This window comes from Ochotona princeps, chromosome 14 (genome assembly GCF_030435755.1).
Source record: "Ochotona princeps isolate mOchPri1 chromosome 14, mOchPri1.hap1, whole genome shotgun sequence".
Lineage (NCBI taxonomy): Eukaryota > Metazoa > Chordata > Mammalia > Lagomorpha > Ochotonidae > Ochotona > Ochotona princeps.
This window is the reverse complement of record NC_080845.1, coordinates 46919246-46943386: the sequence shown is the minus strand read 5'-3', so window position 1 is coordinate 46943386 and position 24141 is coordinate 46919246. Positions and strand designations below refer to the sequence as shown.

Genomic DNA, 24141 nt, shown 5'->3' with positions numbered 1-24141 from the left:
AGAAGTTGCCGAGGTGGCCGACAGCATCTCAGAGCAAAGCAGGATTTAAGATGTGTCAGTTAAAGTGGCAGCTACTCTCACTGCTCACTGCTGGCAGTGGATGCTTCTGCAGCAAGGGATGCTGGGAGATCCGCCACCCCCCTCCCCCCCCGCTGCAGCCTATTCTAATCCATCACTGTTTAATTATCCTAGAGAAATAGGCAAGAAAATTACAAACGGCCTGGATTTATAAAAACTACAGGATCTCTTCTTGTTTTTCATCTAATCTAGGGCTTCATCTCACATCTAAAAGGGAGCAGTTGAGAAATAAAAAGCATTACTTCATTTAAGGAAAATGTAAGAACCGACAGCGATTCCCAGATGGAATTAGAATTTACAGCTAGCTCCTGAACTTTCATAAATACGGGAAAAAAATTTTCTCTGAAATTTCTTGTCTAATGGAGTTAAATGCACATAAGTTAAATTAGTGCACTGAGTTAAACACACAGGTGACATGACAAGCACCCTAAAGCAGTGGAAGACGGTGCTTCCATGCTTTTAAAATAACATTGGAGGCGCAGGCATTCGGAACAGCAATTAAGACATCCTTTAGGATTCCAACTCCCTTATTAGAGTTCCTGTGTTAGAGTCCTGGACTCCGCTTTGAATTCCAACTTCCTCTATTGTGAACCCCAGGAGGTAACAGGTGCCAATTCAGCTACTTGGATATGCAATGGCTCCTGGCTTTGCCCAGTTCAGCCCAGGTTGTGCCCAAGACATGGGGAGTGAACCAGCAAATGGATGATTCATCCATTCTCTCTCTCTCTCTCTCTCTCTCTCTCTCTCTCTCTCTCTCTCTTTCTCTCTCTCTCTTTCTCTCCTCTCTGTCATTAATTCAAACACTCCAAAATGTAACATAATTCTGAAGTTAGCTGTTTATTTTTGGCTTAAATAAATACAACTTCTACACAATTACCGGGCAAATTTGTCTTGGTTCCTGTTCATATTAGAACCAAAGTGCCTTTATTACAGAGCTCACTATTGTTTTCTAATTATAAAATTAATATCAAGTAATAGATATCTCAAATTATAAAATAATCTCCTTGAAATGAATTGGAAAACAAAGAGGAAAATTAAAACCCACCATAATCTCATAACTCAGAGACAACCAATGAAAATTTTTTGCAATAATATACTTTCAGTTTTCTTTCATAATAACAGCAGCAACATGATGAAGACACACTTGCTAAGTCTATCTTTTCTCTAATACAATTGCTTTACATGGTGCATTTTATGCTTTTCACAAAATTGTTATGACTACTAAGGCATAAGTGTGCCCTACAGCTAGCCACCTTAATTTCTACAGGTACTCAGATGAGTTTGCTTCTGGAATGACAGTCAATACAGACACATGTGACCACCTGCACAGCACATCTGGGACACAGCAATGAGCAAGCCCACCAAGCCCCTCCAACCTTGGTTTTCACCCAGCAGAAGCCATTTTAGACTTCTGACATGCAGAACTGTGTAGAAGAATAAGTATGTTTTGTTTGAAGGTTGCAGCTGGCGGGAATTTGTGCAGACACAGCAAACTAAGATAGTAGCTTTAACAACCTGCCTTTCCTTCTTTCAACTGGTTACTCATGTCCTTATGCAAATTTTCCCATCCAAGTGTTTGTTCTCTTTCCTGACCTGTTTTTTTTTATGTTAACTCTTTTTCATAAATGGTCAACTGTTTTTCCAGTGAATTATCTTTTAAATGAACTTATGAGAGTTTTGTTATAAAATCAAAATTATAACCTTTCCTGTTAGTGCTTTGCTTAAAGCATACTTACCTTGCCAAATAATACAGAATTATCTCAATATACCCTTGTATTGAAATAATCAGATTTTGCAATTTTACAATATATTTTCAAAGAAATTATTTTACAGGTTAAAGCCATATATCACATGATATTAGTTTTTCTTATAAAAAAATAATTTGAAAGGTCTTCTCTATGATTTTTTAGCAAATACATTCTCCTGAAAATACAGAATTCCCTTACGTATTTAAATAATTGTGCTAAAACACTGAAAATGCTCTTTCAATATATGTGCTTTAAATAACCTATCATGAAATCAGTTTTCTCATGGTGACTGCACAGGATTATGTTAACTAAAGCAAACTACACATTGTAGACACAGTGTATTTTAAATGGAGGTCACATCTTTCAAATGGCAAATAATCTCTTAATGAGATTTAATATGAATAATTATTTGAAAATTATGCTTTTTTCAGTGTATAAAAGTAAAGTTATACTTGCAGAAAACGTTCCTAGCTTCCAAAATATCAAAACCAAAAAACTTATAATTAGAGCCAGGCACAATGGCTCAATGACTAAATCATCACCTTGCATCCAATGGGATCCCATATGGGTGCCATTTTGTATCCCGCCTGCACCACTTCCCATCCAGCTCCCTACTTGTGGCCTGGGAAAGCGGTCAAGGACGGCCCAAAGCATTGGACCCCGTATCCATGTGGGAGACCCAGAAGAAGCTCCTAGCTCCTGGTTTTGGACTGGCTCAGCTCTGGCTGTTGTAGCTACTTGGGAGTGAACCAGCAGATGGAAGATCTTTTTTCTCTTCCTTTCTGTATCTCCTTCTCTCTGTGGATCTGCCTTTCCAATAAGAATAAAATTTTTTTTAAAAAAAGTGTGGCAGGTCCCTAAGTACCTGAGCCATTAACTATTGGCTTCCAGGAATATACTAGCAGGAAGCTGGGTCAAAAATGTGTAGTCTCAGGCCTGGCATGGTAGCCTAGCAGCTAAAGTCTTGGCCTTGCCCGTGCAAGGATTCCTTATGGGCACCAGTTCATGTCCTGGCTGCTCTACTTCCCATTCAGCTCCCTGCTTGTGTCCTGGGAAAGCAGTCAAGAACAGCCCAAAACCTTGGGACCCTGCAAGAGGCTCCCGGCTTTAGATTGGCTCAGCTCCAGCCATTGCAGCTGCTTGGGGAATAAATCAATGGACGGAAGATATTCCTGTCTCTCCTCTCTGTACATCTGACTTTCCAATAAAAATAAAATAAATCATTAAAAAATGCATAGTCTCATGCAGTCATGAGACTATGTAGGGAAAGCCACCACCTGCATTGCCAGGATTTCATATGGGCACTGGTTCAATCTCAGCTGCTCTACTTCTGACCCAGCTCCCTGCTAATGTGCCTTTTCTTAAGAGTGTAAAAATGCCAAACACTGCTTCATCATAGAACCCATCCACTCTACTTCTAGACAAATATGCCAGAGGATTTTATACATGCATTCACACAAAGACTGCACACCATTGTCCAAAGCAGCGTTATTCATGACCACAAAAACTGGGTGCACTGCAGATGTCCATGAGCTTAGGTAAACCAAAAGTAGCAAAGTCATACAACTGAAGCTCATTCATGGGCCAGACCCATGCTACAATGTGTGGGAGCCTCAAACACATAACACAGGTAAGATGACTCTGTTTTCGTTCAATGCCTACAGAGATAGGTTTACTTAGTGGCTACCTTGGGCTGGGGTGGGAGATTGATGGGAGGGACAGTACAGCAGTACAGGCTACTTTTGCAGGTTGCAAAAAATGTTTTAGAATTAGAGGTGGTGATGGTTGCATAACTGTGCAGATATTTATCCCAATGTACTCTTAAATCAGAACAATAATGGGTCATAAATTAATACTGCAATAGAGCTGATTTTAGTCCTCATGGCAGAGAATCTCACGGGCAGGGTTTTTTAAAATTCCCTCCCACTTATACCAAAGTTGGAATGCATGTGCTTCCTTACAATGTCTTTCTATATGACAGTTTTATTCCCTTATGCCAGTTCTTCTATAAAATTCTCCACTGCTGTTTTCCTTTCTTAGTGATACATTAGATAACAATATCAGTGGCATGTTAGATGCAATAAAAATACTGTCAGCATGGTTAGGAAAGCTGGGGGATTAGACTGGTGTTGTGGAGAAGCAGGTCAAGCCACCGCCTGCAATGCAGTGTGGACACTGGTTCAAGTTCCGGTTGCTCCACTTCTGATCCAACTCCCTGCTAATGTGCCTGGGCAAACAGCAGGAGAAGGTCCAAGTACCCGGGCCCTTGTCACCACACAGGAAATCCGTATGAAGCTCCTGGATGCTGGCTTCAATCTGGCCCAGTTCCAAGCAATAGTCATCTAGGGAGTGAACAAGCACATGGAAGAACTCTTCCTCTCTTTACTTTCCTCTCTGTAACTTTGACTTTCCAATTAACAATCAGCTCAGCTCTGGCCGTTGCGGCCACCCGAGGAATGAATCAACAGACGGAAGCTATTCCTCTCTGACTCTCCTCCTCTCTGTATATCTGACTCTGCAATTAAAATAAATAAATATTTTTTAAAAAGACACCCCCTTCTTCCATCGGAGGGCCTGGGTGCATCCAATTCCTGGGTCCTCTGGCTCCTCGCTCCAGCTTCCACCAAAGGAGAGCCTGACAGGCAGCAGTGACAGTTCAAGTGACTGGGTTCCTGTCACCCACATGGGAGGCTCTGATTGCATTCTGAGTGCCTGACCCCAGCCCAGGTGCGCTGTGGGCATCTGGGGAGTAGAGCAGCAGGTGAGCATACTCGTTCACTTTCTCTCACAAAAGTAGAAAATCAGGTTAAGGGAGGGAAACACGTCTCTCTCCAGACCACAAAAACACTGATGATAGCCTGGAGCAAGTTATGGCCAAAAAAAAAAAAAAAAAAGTGAGAAAGAAATAAAAATATATTCAATGCAGCTTGGTTCTGACTGTTTATCATTTAACCACTAGGAAGAAAAATTTTAATTAGATTCTTTTTTTGTTTGTTTGTTTGTTTTTTAAAGATTTATTTATTTTATTACAAAGTCAGATATACACAGAGGAGGAGAGACAGAGAGGAAGATCTTCCATCCGATGATTCACTCCCCAAGTGAGCCGCAAGGGCCGGTGCTGTGCCAATCCGATGCCGGGAACCAGGAACCTCTTCCGGGTCTCCCACGCGGGTGCAGGGTCCCAATGCATTGGGCCATCCTCAACTGCTTTCCCAGGCCACAAGCAGGGAGCTGGATGGAAAGTAGAGCTGCCGGGATTAGAACCGGCGCCCATATGGGATCCCGGGACATTCAAGGCGAGGACTTAAGCCGCTAGGCCACGCCGCTGGACCCTTAATTAGATTCTTTCCAGCTAACATTCACTAGTATTCACTTTTTTTTTTTTTAAGATTTATTCATTTTATTACAGCCAGATATATACAGAGGAGAGACAGAGAGGAAGATCTTCCGTCCGATGATTCACTCCCCAAGTGAGCCGCAACGGGCCGATGCGCGCCGATCCGAAGCCGGGAACCTGGAACCCCCTCCGGGTCTCCCACGCGGGTGCAGTGTCCCAATGCATTGGGCCGTCCTCAACTGCTTTCCCAGGCCACAAGCAGGGAGCTGGATGGGAAGTGGAGCTGCCGGGATTAGAACCGGCGCCCATATGGGATCCCGGGGCTTTCAAGGCGAGGACTTTAGCCGCTAGGCCACGCCGCTGGACTCTTAATTAGATTCTTTCCAGCTAACATTCACTAGTATTCACTTTTAATCCCCAAACAAAATCATTTCATCATCACTGCTGATCTAATTGATAACAAAGGCGGGGGGGGGGGAACTGGCCCCCAAAGCCCTCTTTCCAATACACAATTGATGCTTCTAAAGAAAAGTGTAAAGAAAGAAAAAGCCCCCAGAGAAATGCTACATTACAAAACATTTTTATTTCCATCTAATCTCCTGGCTAAAAATGTCTACCTAACTCACCTTCTACAAGTCTACAAATTCACAGCAGTTCCCGCACATAAACACATTTGTCTCCTCTGCAATCACACTGCCTCAGGACTCCATTAAACACTTCAGAACTTCTATGTAAGGATAAATTCAAGGCCATAATGAGATGCTCTGAAATGTGAGACAACACTGCTGAGCACACATTAAATTTGCATCTGTTCTAATAGCTCTTAAGCCTACGTTTGATCTGTCTCCCCAGACTCCTATCTATACACTACCCTAGAAAGAAAATCCTGGTTATCTAGTACTCAGCTAAGTCTCCCAGGTTAGAGATTTGTTGTCTCATTACCTATTAAAGGTTTTATGAGAAAGAAGTTCATCAAAAACAAACAAACAAAACAAAAACACCACATCACACTGATTCCAAATAACTAGTCCATTCTCCAAACTAGACAAGGACGGGAAGTCCCCCTAACCCAATTCGCTGGTTTGCAAGGCCCCATGAGGCACACCCTGCACCCTGGCCATTGTTCCTCGCCTTTGAATATTTGCACCAGCTCAACCCACTGAAATTCCCTAACCCTTAAGACCTCCCAAAATTCCATTGACTTTTATCCCCCATCAAGAAGATAGTTCTCATTAGGGACTCTTAAAGCAGTCTATTCTTCACACTTCTTTGTACTGTTTGTCCACGAGCAGACTTCATGACACAACCACATGCTCAGAAACCGCCACTGTGGCACAAATGCTGACAAGGAGGTTCCCTTGGCATCAGAGTACCAAGCAGTGCCAGCCACCACCGAGCTGTTCAATCAGGAAGCAAGGCATTACATAGGCGCTGATCTAGATACTACTTATGGCAGGCTTCTACAAATCCTAAGATGGGTCTAATTTACAACCCCTTTCTAAGAGGCCCCTCATCAAGCCAAGCATGTCATGATAAAAAGAACTACTTGTTATTGGAAAGACAAAGAAGCAGAAAGAGAAATGATACAGATCAACAGAGATCTTCCATGCAATGGTTTACTCTCCAAGGGCCCGCAACAGCCAGCTCTCCCACACAGATGACAAGGATCCAGCTTCCTCAGCCATCACCTGCTATCTCAGGCAGGGCATTAGCGGGAAGGTGAGACAGGAAGCAGGCCAGGACTCGGACATTGTCACGCTTTCATCATGGGCTGTGGGTATCCCAAGAAGCTTCTTCACCACTGCCCCAAACGCCAGTCCCAACCAAAGGCGTGGTCCATGGGTCACACACTTTTTTGAACCTCTAGTTTTTCCTCCAGTTTTAAATGGTGGAGATTTTTGTATGATCATCCAGTTTGCAAAATGAGTAATTTCCCACATAGTTCACTAAGTGAAAGTAACAGTGATTGCCACAGAGATCCAGAAGTAGGGAAACTTAATGTCCATGTGGTAAATCCATTAAGCAGAAAAGCAAAATAAGAAATAAGTTCTTTTGTAGAAACAATTTAAGACCTTCTTTGGTTCTCAGTCTCCATTAGAAACATAAAACCAGAATGTGTCACTCAATCAGCAGAAGGGAAAAGAAGTCTAGTGAATTTAGCAGCTAAATTGGACCACAAAAGAAATACTTTGGAAGCAGTAATTAAAAGAAAATAAGAAGGAACTACTGGCAGTGCATGGAGTTAGGACAAGATGAGTTCACACAAAAACAACGAAAGAATTTTTCACCAAGTATGTATTTGTAATCAGAGAAGAGCACTGAATAACACATTGCTTCTGAAACATTTAATCTCTTAAAGGTTCAGGAACGTGCAAGATGTAAGCATGGGGATGCCTCACCCTACACTAGGCAACAGAGGGAAGAGCCAAGCAGGCTTTCCCCATCCTCCCTGCCATGTCAGAGACGGGAATCAGCCTTTTCCTGCCTTTGAACTCGGATTCAAAAAACTGCACCATGGTCTCTTCTGGCTCCTGAATCTTCAACGTGAACTAGAGCCTCCCCACTCCTCAGCTTTCCAGGGTCTCCCAGCTAGCCAACCACAGCACTAGAGACTCCTCGGCTCCACAATCAGGTTGTGATTTCCGATTGTAAATCTTTCACAGAGAAATATATTGACATATACCTCTCCTGTTGGCTCTGTTTCCCTGGAGAACCCAGACTGTGGGAGAATCCAGACCAATAGGAAAGTAAAGGCAAAACAGCAAGTTTTGGCGAGCATTTACTACATGCATTATGGTCCTGTTATTACATTAAAAGTCATTTAATTCTTCCCAGAAACCTATGAGAAGATGAGCAAATAGAAACTCAGAGAAACTGGTCCCAGGCAGCAGGTGGAAGGCTGGGATAGAGCTCAAGCCTAACTGTGAAGTCTAGTCCTGTCTTCCAGGAAGGCACATGGGTTATGTGCATCCCAGCAAACTGACATCACTTTGCTGTGCTTTGGAGTTCCACAGCTGCGTGAAATACTGAATTTCTTCTTTCACTGCCAATTTTTTTACCATAATCAAAAAAACTAGGTTCTAAAAGCACCCTTTGTCATTATACCTCCTAGAACTCAGTATGTCAAAGTTAGGCCAAAGTCCAGACAATGATTAGAATGGGATCATCAGTTGTAAGTAGACTCTGCATGGAAGATTACACGACAAGCAAAGGGCAACATATTTAGAGCATGGACAGAGCCTGCATGTGGCCCCACAAGAGTTCATGCATTAGAAGCATGATCACCAGGTCCCACAACAATGACTCAGAGGCTAAATCCTCACTTTGCATGCACCAGGATCCCATAAGGGCATCAATTCATATCTTAGCTGCTTCACTTCCCATCCAGCTCCCTGTTTGTGACCTGGGAAAGCAGAGGAGGATGGCCCAAAGCATTGGGACCCTGCACCTGTATGGGAGACTCAGAAGCAGCTCCTGGCACATGGCTTTGGATCAGGTCAGCTCTGGCCATTGCAGCCATTCGGGGAGTGAACCAGAAGATGGAAGATCTTCCTCTGACTATTTCTCTGTGTAAATCTGATCTACCTTTCCAATAAAAACAAGTCTTTAAAAAACGAAAAAGGAAAAAAAAGAAGCTAAAAATGCAATGGAGGCAAAATTATAAACAATAAAAAAATGGAGGTAGTGTTAAGAAGTTATTGTTTTCAGCATGATAGCTTCAACATGGCTGACAGTAAAATAAAGGAGAACATTGGGCTTCCAGAAGTCCTCATTTTAAGACGACAGAAAGGGGCCTGGCATGGTGGCCTAGCGGCTAAAGTCCTTGCCTTGCAACTTCCAGGATCCCATATAGGTGCCAGTTCTAATCTCGGCAGCCCTGCTCCCCATCCAACTCCCTGCTTGTGGTCTGGGAAAGCAGTAGAGGATGGCCCAAAGCCTTGGGACCCTGCACCCATGTGGGAGACCCAGAAGCTGCTGGTTCCTGGCTTTGGATCAGTGCAGCTCCAGCCACTGTGGCCAAGTGGGGAGTGAATCATCAGACGGAAGATCTTCCTCTCTGTCTCACCGCCTCTCTGTATATCTAACTTTCCAATGAAAATAAAATAAATCTTAAAAAAAAGATAAGGACAGAAAGGAACTTACAAGAGGCATGAATCAAAAACTCTCCATCACAGGAGCCACTTTTTGACACTGCTTTTCTGAGAGCCATTCACACTATTAACTGTTGCGCCGAAGAGTGATTCTGTGCAAGTACAGATAAACAGATCAAAGGACCAAAAAAGGAGACCCAAACAGAGAGGATTGTTACATCAATGAACTTACTGTTCAGCAACAGAGGCATCATACATAAATTTCCTCTCATGCTTGGCCAATGACGTTGGACTAGGTAGAGGGTTTAGGGGCTAGTATGAGAGACAGAACTAAATCAGTTTCAGGTGAGTCAGGTTCAAGGGTTTTGGTTTGTTCTGCTTTATTGTACGATATGAATTTTTAAAAACTAATAGATTCTGGAAATTGCTTGTGGTGCCTTTCAGAGGTCCCAAAAGTAAAGTGATTGCCAATATAACACAACCAGTGTAGGTCAGGAGAGATGTGAGTGCTAATGTGTCCTGCCTCAATCCCACCAGTCAGCAGGTCAAACATGGTTCCTCTGTAGGGACCAAGTCTCCTTCCAATGTGTGGTAGGCTAGCGCCCAGCTGGGGTAAGCAGGCTCTCTGCTGGTGAATGCTAATCACTGACCCCACAGCCTGATCCCTTTTCATCATCGCACGGATGGCCACCTCCCATTACTACCCTAGCTCAGTTCCTGCCAGTGCCCAGGGAGGAGCTGCAATAGTATGGCTATAACTAATCTTTTTTAAAATCTTTATTTAGTCTTTAATCTTTAATCTTTCCACATGGCTATAACTAATCTTTTTTTTAATTTTATTTCTAATAGTGATTACATGTCTGTTCATGGTGGGAAGGATTGAGGTTTAGGGAAAATTGGGTGAATTCATTGGTTCCAAATTTGCTCTTTCTTCTTGCTCCTAGGGAAAGGGGAGATTTTTGTTGTTGTTGTTTCCCATGTAGTGGCATGGTGGATAAAGCTGCCATCAGCAATGCTGGCATCCCACGCAGGAAACTGTGCAAGTTCCAACTGCTTCATTTCCAATCTAGCATCCTGCTAAAGTGCCTGGAAAAAGCCGCAGGAGATGGTTCAAGGGTTTGTGCCCCACCAATGACATAGAAGACCCAGAGTTCTGGTCTCCTAATTTCAGCCTAGCCCAGCCCTGGCTATCACAGTCACTGGGGAGGTGACCTAGTGGAACAAGATCTCTGTTTCCCTGCCACTCTGCATTTAAAATAAAGTAAGTCATTAAAAGCAAAAAATTATTTGGGGGCTGGTGCAGCATCGCTGCATGCTAAGCCCCTGCCTGCAGTGCCGGTATCCCATATGGTACCAGTTCACGTCTTGAAGGCTCCATTTCCAATCCAGCAGCCTGTTTGTGACCTGGAAAAAACAGCAGAGACAGGCCAAAGTCCATGGGCACCTTCACACTAATATGAGACTCAAAACAAACTCCTGGTTCCTGGCTTTGGATCAGCGGCTCCAGCTATTGCTGCTGTTTGGGGAGTGAACCAACAGATGAAAGATACTCTCTCACTCTCTGTTTCTCCTCTCGCTGTCTTTCTGAAAAATAAATAAATGTTATTTTTAAGGTGATTTTTAAGTCACATGGAACATAGAAGATACAATCTGAATTTCCTTTCACACCACATCAATCAACACAGGAGATTTCTGTGACCCAACCAAGAGGTGAGGGTTCACCTCCTCCTTAACCCACCAGTCGTTAGCTCTGCAGTGGATACCAGTCGGGGGTCCTTTAATCAAGCCAGCCCTGCTGCTGTCTACTTGGAGATGACAGCAGATCCCAGAGGTGGAGGGTGCAGTCCCCACGATGGCCTTCTCTTACTCAACTTCAGGCAGATATAAATGGGGATTTCCCCATCTCCCTCCTGGGGTCTCACTAATTCCCAAGTGGTTCACAGAACTCAGGAAATAGTCAGGCCTGGCATAGAACTCATCTTTACAATTCCATATGATATCTAATATGCATATAGCTGGTGTATTATATACATACATGATACAGGCTAGTACCAATGACACATAAAGAGATGCCCAGGGCAGGCAGGCAGGCAAGCAGGGCTGAGAGTTTCCACGCTCTCTCTGTCTCCGCTCCTCCAGGAACCTACCTCCATGTGCTCAGCCTGTCCTTCCAGGCTTTTATAGGGACTTTATCACATAGCATGACTGAGGCACAAGCAACCGAGTAGAAAAGACTGGATATAGAAGCCACGATCCAGGGCCAACAGACTGAGCAGGGAAGCCCAGCAAAGCTGGACTGCATTCTTCTTGGCCTCTCTGCACAGCATACTTTCCTCTTGCACGCAGGGAGGACCTCTGCTGACCTTGTAGAGACCTGTTTCATGGTCAATGCCAGGACAGATGAGGGACTCTGAGGCCTGCCTTGGAGGACAGAAATTCCAGTTCCTTTGGCCTTTCCTGGATGAGAAATTAGGAGCCAGGCACCCTAGTTGAAAACTCTCCCTGTAGCTAGATGGACAGATATAGATACAAATACCCCCTATCACACCCATGAACAAATCCTCTTCCAAAGGGTTCAGTATGAAAAGAGAGAAGAGTCAATTTATGGTAGAGAAACTAGCATCACACACACACACACACACACACACACACACACACACACACACCCACATACATACCACATAACACACGAACGTGCATGCCCAAGATACGATGAAACTGTCCCTTCATACCAGGGGTCATCTCCCAACATTTTAGGACTTAAGTCAAATAATGAGTGAAGAAAACCAACAAATCCCAACCGAGGGAATCTCCACTAAATAACTAGTCAGGTCAGGACTCCTTGGAACTGTCAAGGCCATCAAAATCAAGGGAAGTCTGAGAAACTCCCAGTAAAGGAGGGCTAGGCAAACATAACACCCTTGGGGAAGTCCTGGGATAGAAAAAGGACACTAGGCAAAAACTAAAGAAACCTGAGGGGCTGGTCACATGGCACAGCCAATTAAGCCTATGCCTACAATGACGGCATCCTTTTGCGCACTGGTCCCATCTGTTTCACCTCAGACCCAGCTTCCTGCTGATGTACCTGGGAAAGCAATAGCAGTAGACGCACGTGCTTGAGCCCCCATGGCCATGCTAGAGATCCAGGCAGAGGTCCAGTGTCCCAGCTTCAGCACGGCCCAGCCCTAGCCATTTCCCTCTCTCTGTCAATTGCTCACTCTCTATAGCCCTTTCAAATAAATAGATCTTTTTAACAACAAGAAATCCGAAAAACAAAAGGACTACAGTGAAGAACAATGTATTCATATTGGATCATGCTTTGTGACAAATATGCCTTGCTAACTTCTGTAAAGATTTATTTTATTTGAAAAGCAGAGTTACAGAGAGCAGAGACACAGAAAGAAAGAGACAGATCTTCCACCCACTGGTTCACTGGCCAGGGCTGCACCAGTCCAAAGCCAACAGCCAGGAGATTCTTCCAGGTCTCCTATGTGGTACAGGTGTCCAAGGACTTGAGTCACCTTCTGCTGCTTTCTCAGGCCACAGGCAGGAAGATGGATCAGAAATGGACATGAACTGGCATCCATATGGGAAGCCGGCCCTGCAGGTGGAGGCCTAGTTTTATATGCCACAGCACTCTGATATACAGCAACTCTGTTCTAACTTCACTGTAATTCTGTAAATTTGAAATTATTTCAAAACAAAAATGTGGCTGCTTCTTTTATTAAGTCATAATCACACTAAGTTTTGTAATCAAACATTCAGCAATATAAACATTGAAATTTGGAGATGAAACAACACATGTCATTTTAACAGAAAGAGAAATAGCAATTTAGAGCATATTTATTCCTCTTAGTCCAATGATCCTTCATTTGTGATGCTAACCTTCTTAGATAATTTAAAAAGATAGTAAGATTCTATAACCGACAATATTTATTACTTAGTTTTAACTTAGTAATCCAGTAACAACCCAGATGCCAGCAATGGCAAAGCAGAAAATTAGGATTCCATGTAATCCAGTTTAGCCGTTTAAAACTACTACCAAAACAAAGGCTTACAGTAAAAGTCAAAAGTGTAAGTCAAATGCAAACATTTACATTACAAGGCTAACCAGGTTAAAATGCAGGCATTCATTAAAAGTGTTAGCTATAAACAATTGCTGGGAAATATTTTCCTTTAACTTAATACCATAAGAAAAAAGTACCCAAACATGTATTTGAAATTAATGTTAGATATATCCTTTCTTACGCATAATCACATCTTTACTCCACACAAAAAATAAGATCCCTTAAGATTATAATGAAAGATTCAGACTGGATAATATGAGAACCATAACTTTTTCCCTCCTATATACTTTTTATTATTGTTGTTACTTACATAGAGATGGTTTCCAAGGCATCTTCAAAGATGTCCTAGGGAGAATAAAAAACACAGTGAATTCCTCCAGAATCACGAACCCAACACATAAGTGAAAAATGGCTGTGTGTGCCTGCTCAGATGGTCAGCAAAGCCACAGCTCCACTAACAGGACTGCTTTCAGAGGAATCAAGCATGTGAATGGAAGTGAGGCTTGGTTCTTTGTTTAAAAAAAACTGGACCCATCTGAAGACACTGGAACTTCTTCGATGCAGTCATCCTCCTCCCCCCCCCCACCTCATCCATTCATTATTCATAGAGAATAAAACAAATAAGCTATAGGATTTGCTCAGCTTAGTCTTCTCCCTCTCCATGACTAGCCAACTGAGTATCCTCTGAATTCCATTTCACATGTAACTAAACTCCCCGCCCTCCATGCCAATCAGCCTATTAAAAAGCAACAAGAGAATGCACACACATTCCACACGCATTCATAGTGACCATCCATTACTTCCCCCACACACACACACACACTCACAGACATGACAGCTCCTGGAAAAACCAAAGTGAAGTTCCCCATCCAGGCATCTAGGTTCCACCATAAACCAGCCTAATGCTCAAAGCAGCCCCTCTCTCCACAGCAAGGGTACTTCCAAATGTTTGTGGAACCAGCACTTGAAAACAAGTCAACTCCGGTGCAGATATGTTGAGATGCGTACATATTATGATATCTTCAAGAAGTCTATGGCAATGTGTACTTTGGAAAATTATGGGAGCTGGGTTTGGCTTAGCAGTAAAGACTGGCTAACATTCCACATCCTAGCTCTGCTCCTGACTCCAACTCCCCACTGCGGAGCATCCTGGGAGGCATTCAGTAACAACTCAAGTGACTGGATTCCTGCACCCTCATGGGAGACCTGGATGGAGCGCCCAGCTCCTAGCCTCAGCCTGGCCCAGCACAGGATGTTCCAGGCCTCTGAGGAGTGACACTGGGTAGCAGCTCTTCATCTTTCTGTCTTTGCCTTTCAAATAAATAGCATGCCTTAAGTAAAGAAATAAAAACATAATAGTCATTTAATGGAAAAGCTATACATGGATCTCCAATTATTTTTGCACCAAATAAACTTATTTTTCCAGGGTTCCATGAGCTTTTGAAGCCCCTTCTTATCACTTTAGCCTAAGCCACTAGGAACTCTAATGGCTACCTCACTGGTGTCCCTATTCCCAGAGCTTTACACTCTCCATTCAATTCTTCACCAGTTAGATGTATTCTCTTTCCCTTCTTTTAGTAAGCACACACCATTCTAGTACTCTAAACTACTCATTGCACTAAGATAAGACCAATGCTTCCCATGCTTTCTAGAACCCTTAATCAGTCTCACTACTTCTGACCACATCTCTGCCCTTGGCCCATTCAAGTTCAGCCACAGGTTGTTTTTTCCATGTTCAATCTTCTCCTCTCTGCACCATTCCCTTCCTCCGAATGCTCTTCACTCAACTCTTTTTGCAGCTGACTCCTCATCTCTTGGATCACTCTAGCTAAAAAAGCTAAGGGTAGTAGCTTACTTAGAGTGCCCATCATCTGGGTTATTCTCTTCCATAATATTTAACATAACCAAGTCATCTTCCTTGTTTACTTAGTTACTGTTTGTTTCCTTCAGAGCAGGACTCTTACTGATTACACACATATACACAAATCATCAGGGCTTGCCATGGGAATGTTGTTCAATAAATCCTTGTTGCCTAATGAATGAATGAAACAGATCATCATGGCGATGATTATCACATTTCATTGAGAGTTATGACACAGACATAAGGAAAGCGAGAGAACTTCCCTCTTGTGTGACTATACCAGTCAACATGTAGCTTTACTGGACTTTATGTCCAGCAAGAAAGGGTGTTTAGACTGAAAACAAGAAACCAAGCTAAGCAGTGGCAGCACTGAATTCAAAATCTGGGGCTCCTGACCTATGAATCCATATTACATCATACTCTGGGAGGCAGGTATGGTCAAGGGCAGATGCACGGGTTCCTGGGAGAGGAAGGGGGTTGTGAAGGAGAGGGACTCTGCCCTCAAGCACCCAGCTCAGGCAGAATCAGTTGTGCAGCTCGGAGAGCAGCTGACAGTACCTGCGCCATCTCTGTTGGCTGCACTCACACTGACCATTTGCAGGTGAGGGGCTACAGGGTGGGGCATTCCTGGAAGGCAACTACACCGCCCCCTCTCCGTGCAAACCCCAACACAAAAACCCTGAGGTGCTTGGTGGACAACTTGGGAAGGTAGTTCTTCATGGACAGGAACACATATCTCCATTTATGCAAGAAAGACTCCATCCTTATCCTCCCAAAACAGTCACATCAAATAACATTGCTCCCTTTTATCCAGTCAGCAAACACAGAGGGTTTCAGCTTTGGAAAGAGAAGGATTCAGATTCATGGAGTTTCTGCCATGCACCAGCCTCAGTCCAAAAGCGATCTCACTTGGCCCTTCTCAATGTGTAGCAAATAGACCCAGGAGCTGGTAATGAGCTAGCTGCCCAACATCACACAGCTGGTGAGTGAAGGAACTGGAGTTCATTCTCAGGTTTCCTTACATTCTAAGCATTTTTAAAACATTAATAAAAACTACCCAAAACTTGAAAACGAGGTAGTCAGGCAAGCAGAGGGATGAGAAGAGCAGCACATGATGTCAACCTCGTACTTCCACGTCACCCTGCAGCCCTGTTCCAACGGGTCTTCCCTGAGGGTTATGGAGCTCTCGGAGAACCTGCTGGTGTTCGACTTTTCTCTTTACACTCTGAGCACCCAGGCTCTGCGAAGATACTTGTTTAAGACACCTGCACGGTAGAAAAGCTTACCACAAAAAGTGTGGCTCTTCTCCACATAGAACATTACCCAGCTTGATGTTTCAGTCTGAAAGCTTAATCTCACATGCTTTTCTCTTTAAAACTTAGTAATAACCAGTTCCTCACAGACCCTTTTGAATCAGTTTATCATTTCACTGATCTCCTCATGGCTGGGCTAAAGAAAATCTGGATACATTCACTCGATAGCTTTACGAGTCATATTTCTCATTTGTAGAGAGTCCATGTTGACATTCAACATGACAACACGATTTGTGAGAACATATGAACACAGTTTCCCAGTTTCTTAGAGACTGATAAGGAGAATCCACCTGTGGCGGGAGTGGGGGAGGAGGGAAATGCCAGAAGACAGACAGCTCAGCCTGCCATATCATAACCCCCAGAAAGCAATGACTTCCTTCTTTCTCTGTCGTGCCAGGGGCCCACTCCAGGCTCACACTCCATCTTCCCCTGCAGCCACATCAAGCCCCTCGTCTGTGGGATTCCCTCCAGACCCTTAGCATGCGCATTTGACCTGTGCTGCCGACTGCTCTTTCGCTCTCACAGCCCCTGCTAAGCGCAGCCTCATGCATTCTTCATAAAGCCTCACTGGTCTCTGCTCCAGTCTCTTTGCTCCTCTGTACTCTTCATCAACTTTCAGTGTCCCTCCAGTGCTGATTGCCGCACCTGGTGGCCTGGATGCGCCGGAACGCTGAAGCGGTTCACCGTGTGTGCTCTGGTGGCAACAGGGACAGATAAACACCCAGGTGCCTTCCGGTATAAGGGAAGGTCGGCAGAAAACTGAATGCCATGATGAGAGGAAAGCCAGTGCTTTGGCCTCTCCTGTTCTGGAGCAGACAACTGTTAGAGGCTATTATCCCTGTGCATGGAGTGATAAGTGCTTTCAATTGCCTTCTAGCTGGCTCCTAAACCTACATAACCTCATAGCAGTCCCAAACCTTTTCAAGAGCTTATCTGGATGCCCTGGCAAGCATCAGGGGCCACCATACACTCCTGGAATCCACTCTACAGCCCAGTCTCAAGTTTTAGGTGCCACCATCAACTCTTAGCAAATCACTGGTGGCTGACTGGCTGGCTGAGCACTCTTGGCTGGGGTGGTAGGTCCCGAGCCTGAGCCATCTCACTGGGCACTCTAGCAAGCGGACTGACTGCCCTGCTAGATGAAGGATCCCTGGGGAAGGAGACCTCGAAGATTCAAGGCTGTCCCCAACCCAAGGCCTGCTCCTTGGTGGGGGGATAGACTGACCCCTAACTGCCCCCAGAGGGACAGGGACCTGACCTAAAGCAGAAGAGGGAAAGCATACGCACCATTGCATCAACCCGCAGCACTTTTCCGAACAATCTGCTTCCCAATTTGCTAACTTCGCCTAATTCCAAGTAGCAAAAATACATTCAAGTGCACTTCACAGACACCAGGATCTGAAGGAATGTTTAAGAACCTTAATGAAGATATTGATGACAAAAATGTTCACATTCATTTTTACCCTTAGGAAGAAATAATATACTAGTAACACTAGTTATTTCAACTGTTGTGGCCATTTAGGAAGTGAACTAGCAGATGGAAGATCTCCCTCTTTCTCCCTTCCTCCCTCTTTACAGCTTAAAAGGAAAAAAAAAAAATAAAATAAAACAAACAGAAAAAAACATAGTAGCCAGCATTGTGGTACAGTGAGTCAAGCCCTAGCCTACAATAGCAGCAACCCATGTGAGCACCAGTTCAAGTGCCAGCTACTCCACTTCCAAGCACCCAGAGAAGCAGCAGCAGATGACCTAGCATTTAGGTCCCTGTCACCCATGGGGGAGACCCAGATGGAGTTCTAGGATCCTAGGTTCAGCCTGGGTTGTTGTAGCTTTTGAGAGCGAAAGAACAGACCAACGGCTGACTAACTTTCTCCCCCTGTCTTTCCAGTAAATTAAATAAACATAAATAAAATCTTCAAATTTTAACAAGGAGTATGAAGCAAAGATGACTCCATGAAAGAAACATGGAAGGAGTAAAACATGATGAAAACTAAATTTAGTTGCCATAAGTCCAACAAAACTGTATCCCCTCCACGAGTCTCCTGCTCCTCTACCCTCTCACCTCCTCTTCCTCTTCCTCCATTTTTCCTTTTTCTCATACGGATGACATCATGAGCCTATGAGCAAGTGGGACCGTGTCTCCTTCCACGGCAGTCTGTTAGCCAAGTCCAGCCATGGTGACAAGGTTGAATGGGGGGCTGTAGACACGTGCTCCTTGGAGAGTGCCACTCACATTCTCCCCACGGAGCTTTCACCCAACATTCCATTCTACTGGCCAATGAAACGGCTTGGCACCGTCCACTCCAAGAACTCTAGATACCGAGAATGTTACAAAGTTACAGAATCTATGCCTGCCTGTGGGGTGTACCTTGTCCACTGCCAAAGAGGGACAAGCAAGGGAGATTTTAAAAGATTTATGTATTTTTATTGGAAAGGCTGATTTACAGAGAAAATGAGAGAGATAAAGATCTTCCATTTGCCGGGTCCCTTCCAAATGGCTGCAATGGCTAGAAGCTGAGTAGATCCAAAGCCAGGAGTTTCTTCTCAGTCACCCATGCAGGTACAGGGGCCCAAGACCTTAGGCCACCCTCCTCTGCTTTTCCAGACCATCAGCAGGGAACTGGATGGGAAGTGGAGCAGCTGGGACATGAACTGACACCCAAACGAAATGCTGGCACTTAAAGGCAGAGGATTAGCCAGTTGAGCCATCATGCCTGCTCTGTTTTCACAGTGACATGCCAGGATTCCTCAAACACTGAATAGCTGGCATTTACTAACAGTTGTTCATGGTTGGCATACTGCTAGATTGGCAATCACCAGAGAAACATGTGTATTTAAGCGCCTATTGTAGCTTTTAAGTTACAAAAAGCTGTTGCTTTTTCTAAATCAAAATTAACGTATTTAAAATAAACCTTGATTATGGGCCATGAAGTGACTTTAGCAATAAAGATTGAGCAAAGAAACCTGTTTTCCTTCTAAATAGATATGTCCTGAAGTCAAACGGTAGGATTAATTTTTCACTCTGCACACGTCTGCCATCCAAGTCTCTATAACCTACTTGCCAAGCTCAAAGAATGGCTCATGGCCTTCTGGAATATCTAAATGCCCCAGGCCGATCTGGGGGTGTCATCGTTTGCATCGTACGGAGTTTCCTGTCGCACAGGAGAGCACCCATGCTTTCAGAAGACGAAAGTAAAACTCCACTTCAGCATCCCAGAGCCTGGGTCTGAGGAGTGCAAATATCACTCCCGCCCCCTAAAGGTCAGGCTCCAAGTAAAACCTTAACCGACCCTCAGAAATCTTGATACGAGGGGACCAATCCTTAGCAAGCTAATCCTCTGCCTGTAGCACTGGCATCCCATATGGGTGCCAGTTCAAGCCCAGGCTGCTCCACTTCCCATCCAGCTCCCTGCGTATGGACTAGGAAAGCAGCAGAGAATGATCCAAGTCCTTGGGCCCTGCACGCACTTGGAGATCCGAAAGAAGCTTCTGGCTGCTGGCCTCGGATTAGCTCTGCTCCAGCTCCTGCGGGCATCTAACGAGTTAAACAACAAATGAAAGCTCTCTCTCCATTTCTCCTTCTCTCTGGAAATCTGCATTTCAATAGAAAATAATTATTTTAGAAAAAGTAATTTCCCACCCTCTCCAGTGTATCATTACATATTTCTTTACTTGCTCTTACAGTGCTGATTTTTAAAAAAAAATTTTTTATTTACTTTTATTAGAAAGTCAGATTTACAGAATGACAGAGAGAAAGATCTTTCATCTGCTGATTCACTTCAAGTGGCCCCAAAGGCCAGAGCTGAGCCAATAAAGTCAGGAGCCAGGAGCTTCCTCCGGGTCTCCCACACGGGCGCAGGGTCCCAAGGCTTTGGGCCACAAACAGGAAGCTGGATGGAAGTCAAGCAGCCAGCACATGAACCAGCGCCCCTGTGGGGGTCCTGGAGTGTGTAAAGCAAGGATTTAGCCACTGAGTCATTGTGCTGGGCCCACTCTGTGTTTCCTAAATTTTTATTTTTACCCAAAACTCACAGATAGGACAGTAAAAAGTGGCAATACAGAGTAATGAATATTTGAAGGAGAACAATTGCTTTGAATGAATTTAGGAATTGTGAGTGATCAAATACATTTAAAGTATTTCTACTTAGAGACTATTACGTATCAGTGAGTTACACTTGAACTGATTCACCCAAACATCCACCGAACAGCAACAGACCCAGCGTCAGAAAAGCAAGGCCCCTTCTGTGCTTTTCTGTATATCCACAAGACCACTAAGTGGAAGGACACGGCCTCCCTCACTGCAAGAGGGGTGTGAGGAGGAAGGAAGAGCCAAGGACTTAGGGAAGGCTCCAAGGTAGGCGAGAACGCACCACAATCCCATCCTCCACCGGCCTAAGTCTGCCAATGCGCACCTAACTCACCACGAGGGATGGAGGGAGCCGAGGAGAGTCGGTCCATCCCCACAGTGCTTACAAGAGCAAGTGATGAAATAGTGTGGAAGTGATCCATGCCACCCCCGGAAGAGCTCTAAGTCACACAGCTCCCCACGTCCGGCACCTAAGAAACAAGGGGTGCTTACACAGAAGCGACGGGGGGCTGTGACTACCAACCAAGGTCCCACGTGCCAGTGCTCCTTGCGTGCGGGTGAGAAAGGAGCCCAGGCCTTGATGTAACTGCCATTCTGGGGAACCTGAAGAAGTGCTGTATGTTCTTGGCAGGACGTTTTACTTTAGTCTGCACAGGCCCTTCAGATCTGGTGGGCAAGGAGGTTGCGCCGAACTTGAAGAAAGCTGAGTCAGGTAAACTCAGATAAGCCTGCTGCCGCCTACATCTAGTTTACCAGCCAGGGAGGGTTCAGGCCAAGCTCCCAGAACTCTAATGCACCCATTTCTCTCCACCTTTTTCTTCTCTGGTGTCTCCACTGCACACCCTGCCCTTCTATTTCACTCAGGTAGTATCACCCATAAACTGGTGATACCCACAGGGCCCAGAGGATAGCCATAGTAGCCAGCAAGGAGGATCAAAGGGGTAGAGTGCGTGCCAGTTGCTGGCACAGTGGGTGCCTGCCAAGGCAATCATGACAGCATTAGGACACGAGCCCTTCCCTCCCTGTTCCACAAGCGTACACCCCTGGAAGCATCACACGCTGAGTCAGGTGCATATCTGCCTGTGGAACGCGCTTGCCTCTCCTCCCCAAGTCCTGTCACTGAGAATCAACACACACATGACGTGAATTACACAAGCAGCACAGTAGAGTTGGGCTTGCAAGTTGGACCTGTCTGGGTCTAAGTGTCCACCCTTGACCTTGATCCTCCCTCACCTGATGTAAGCAATGGAGATTCCTTCCACCTGCCAGCACTGCTGCACAGTCCTGTGTGAGATTTAGCAGGTCACACTCAGACAGAGAGCACATACTTCCTGGAAACTCTTATTTAAAGATGTGTTAGTGGGCCCAACACAGTAGCCTAGCAGCTAAAGTCCTCGCCTCACACACGCCAGGATCCCATATGTGCAATGGCTCTAAAGCCAGCAGCCCTGCTTCCCATCCAGCTCCCTGCTTGCGAACTGAGAATGTTCTCGAGGACGCCTCAAAGCCTTAGGACCATGCACCTGTGTGGGAGACCTGGAACAGGCTCCAGGCTCCTGGCTTCGGATCGGCTCAGCTCGAGCTGTTGTGGCCGCTTGGGAAGTAAATCATAGGAGAGAAGATCTTCCTCTCTGTCTCTCCTCCTCTCTGTATATCTGACTGTCCAGTAAAAATAAAAATCTTTAAAAAAAAAATGTATCTGCCTTATGTATTGTCAAGGGAAAACAATGAAGAGGAGAGAGACTGGTTTACTCTCCAAATGCCCTCCACAGCCAGAGCCAGGCCAGGCCAGTGTCAAGGCCCGGTACTCCATCCATGTCTCCCACGTGGTTGATGGGGGCCATCACCTGCTGTTTTCTCATCAGCAGGATGCTGGGTCAGCAAGGACTCAGGCTGGCCCTCACACACAGGGCTACAGTGTTCCAAGTGGCGGGTTACCCCACCTGTGTCACAACACTCACCTCTTTCTCAATAATTTCTCACACCAAAATTTTAGAACGTCTCTTTGAAAACAGCAAAGAAACATGAGGAAATTCATAGCAAATTCTTATTTATTCAAAATTGTTAACTCACAAATATACTCAAAAATGCCTTCTCTCCTCCCATCTTGTAACAGCTTCATCTTCTTTCACATCCAGGCCGTAATTACCTAGTTGGCTGTCCATGCAAAAGCAACAACCACCACTACCACCATTGACTTAAACTCACAGATTCTCCAAAACCTCACAGGACCTCAGTACACTTGGGAGCAGCCTGAACTTGGCCAGCACACCCCACCCCTGAGGGCTCCAGCATCCTTGTGTATAAACCAGAGACGTGGGCTTGTTGCCAGCCCCTTGTTCCGAATCCTGAATTCCCAGAGCTAAAAGAAAGTCCTTCCCATGGCCATACTATACTCTCTGGGAAAGACTGACATTCAGAGAGTCTGCATCCAAAGGACCCTGTAGGCTCTACAGGCTGGAGCCAAAGCTGTGGTACTAACCTGGTGCTGGAGAGCTGGCTCATGTAAAGTCAGGACCAGGCAAAGCAGGGCCCAGCAATGCTTTGAAATTTCCAACCAATTCTAGCCTAGTACAGGGTAGCCAGAGGAATTCCAAAGCCACCACCAGGTGTCGCTCTTACAAAAAAGTTGACTAGGATAGTGTTGCTTTACTTTCTATGCACACATGGATTATCGTGTCTAAAAAAAGCAACAGTTTTGTGACAAGGGAAAGTTTTCCCTTTCTGAATTTCATTATAAATATAGACAGAGCTGCAACTTAAGGGAGGAGTCAAACTCAAAATTAACACTGAAGAAACACATTTGCACCATAAAGGAACATTCTTTATGGTAGTTCTGGACATAACCTCATGAGGGAACATTCAAATGATGTGCACAGTGGTGTATGATATAAACCAAAGACTGCATGAAGAACACAAGTTCTTCACAATTACACAGTTACATCTGTTTTTTCCCAGACAGGCCAATTCTCTTACTCCCTGTGGATATTCCTCAGCTCTGGTTTTTATGGTTGTAAAATGAGCTTTGTGAGTCGCTGTGTCAAGCCCCCCCCGAGCCGACCCAGTTCCAAGCCAACCTAGTCTACAGTGAGCACAGAATAGGTGAGGCAAAGCACTTTTGCAAAGGAGTAGCATCACGCAAAGCAAACGGAAGCACAAGAAGAACTTCCATTACTGCAAACTATTGAACGATGAAGCTCTATTTCAGGAGTGTTTTTAAATGAAATGGAAGAGTTTACACAGCTTCATTCTTTAAGAAGTCACATGTCCCATCGATTCATACCCATGCTGGATACCTGGATGCCTAATTCACAGGTAATTATAAAATGTGAGCATTTCACCCCTGCAGTGACTGTTGCTGCTGCATTCTGGTAACACTAACAACCACCACGACCATAGGTAACGCTGCCAAAATGCCGAGCACTGCTCTAAATCCTTAACGTGCCTGAACTCAATTAGTCCTCCTACCAACCCAAACAGAAGATGCTTCACAGTATCCAACTGAGGAAACTAAAACTCACAGATTTAACTAATTCAGTCACACCTGAACCTCAGTTTT

The 24141-nt window shown here is 44.7% G+C and overlaps 1 protein-coding gene across 3 annotated transcripts in view; it reads right to left on the bottom strand.

Annotated features, from left to right (window-relative positions):
- The window catches only part of TTC39B (tetratricopeptide repeat domain 39B), a 108959-nt gene that overhangs the window by 66204 nt on the left and 18614 nt on the right, over nt 1–24141 (bottom strand). For 2 of the 3 annotated variants that reach the window (XM_058672921.1, XM_058672919.1), the window contains exon 2: nt 13632–13666. In XM_058672921.1, coding sequence (XP_058528904.1) covers nt 13632–13666 — 35 coding nt within the window. Of the gene's footprint in view, nt 1–13631; nt 13667–18557; nt 18750–24141 lie in introns of those variants that run through there. The other variant, XM_058672920.1, reaches the window with a different exon arrangement.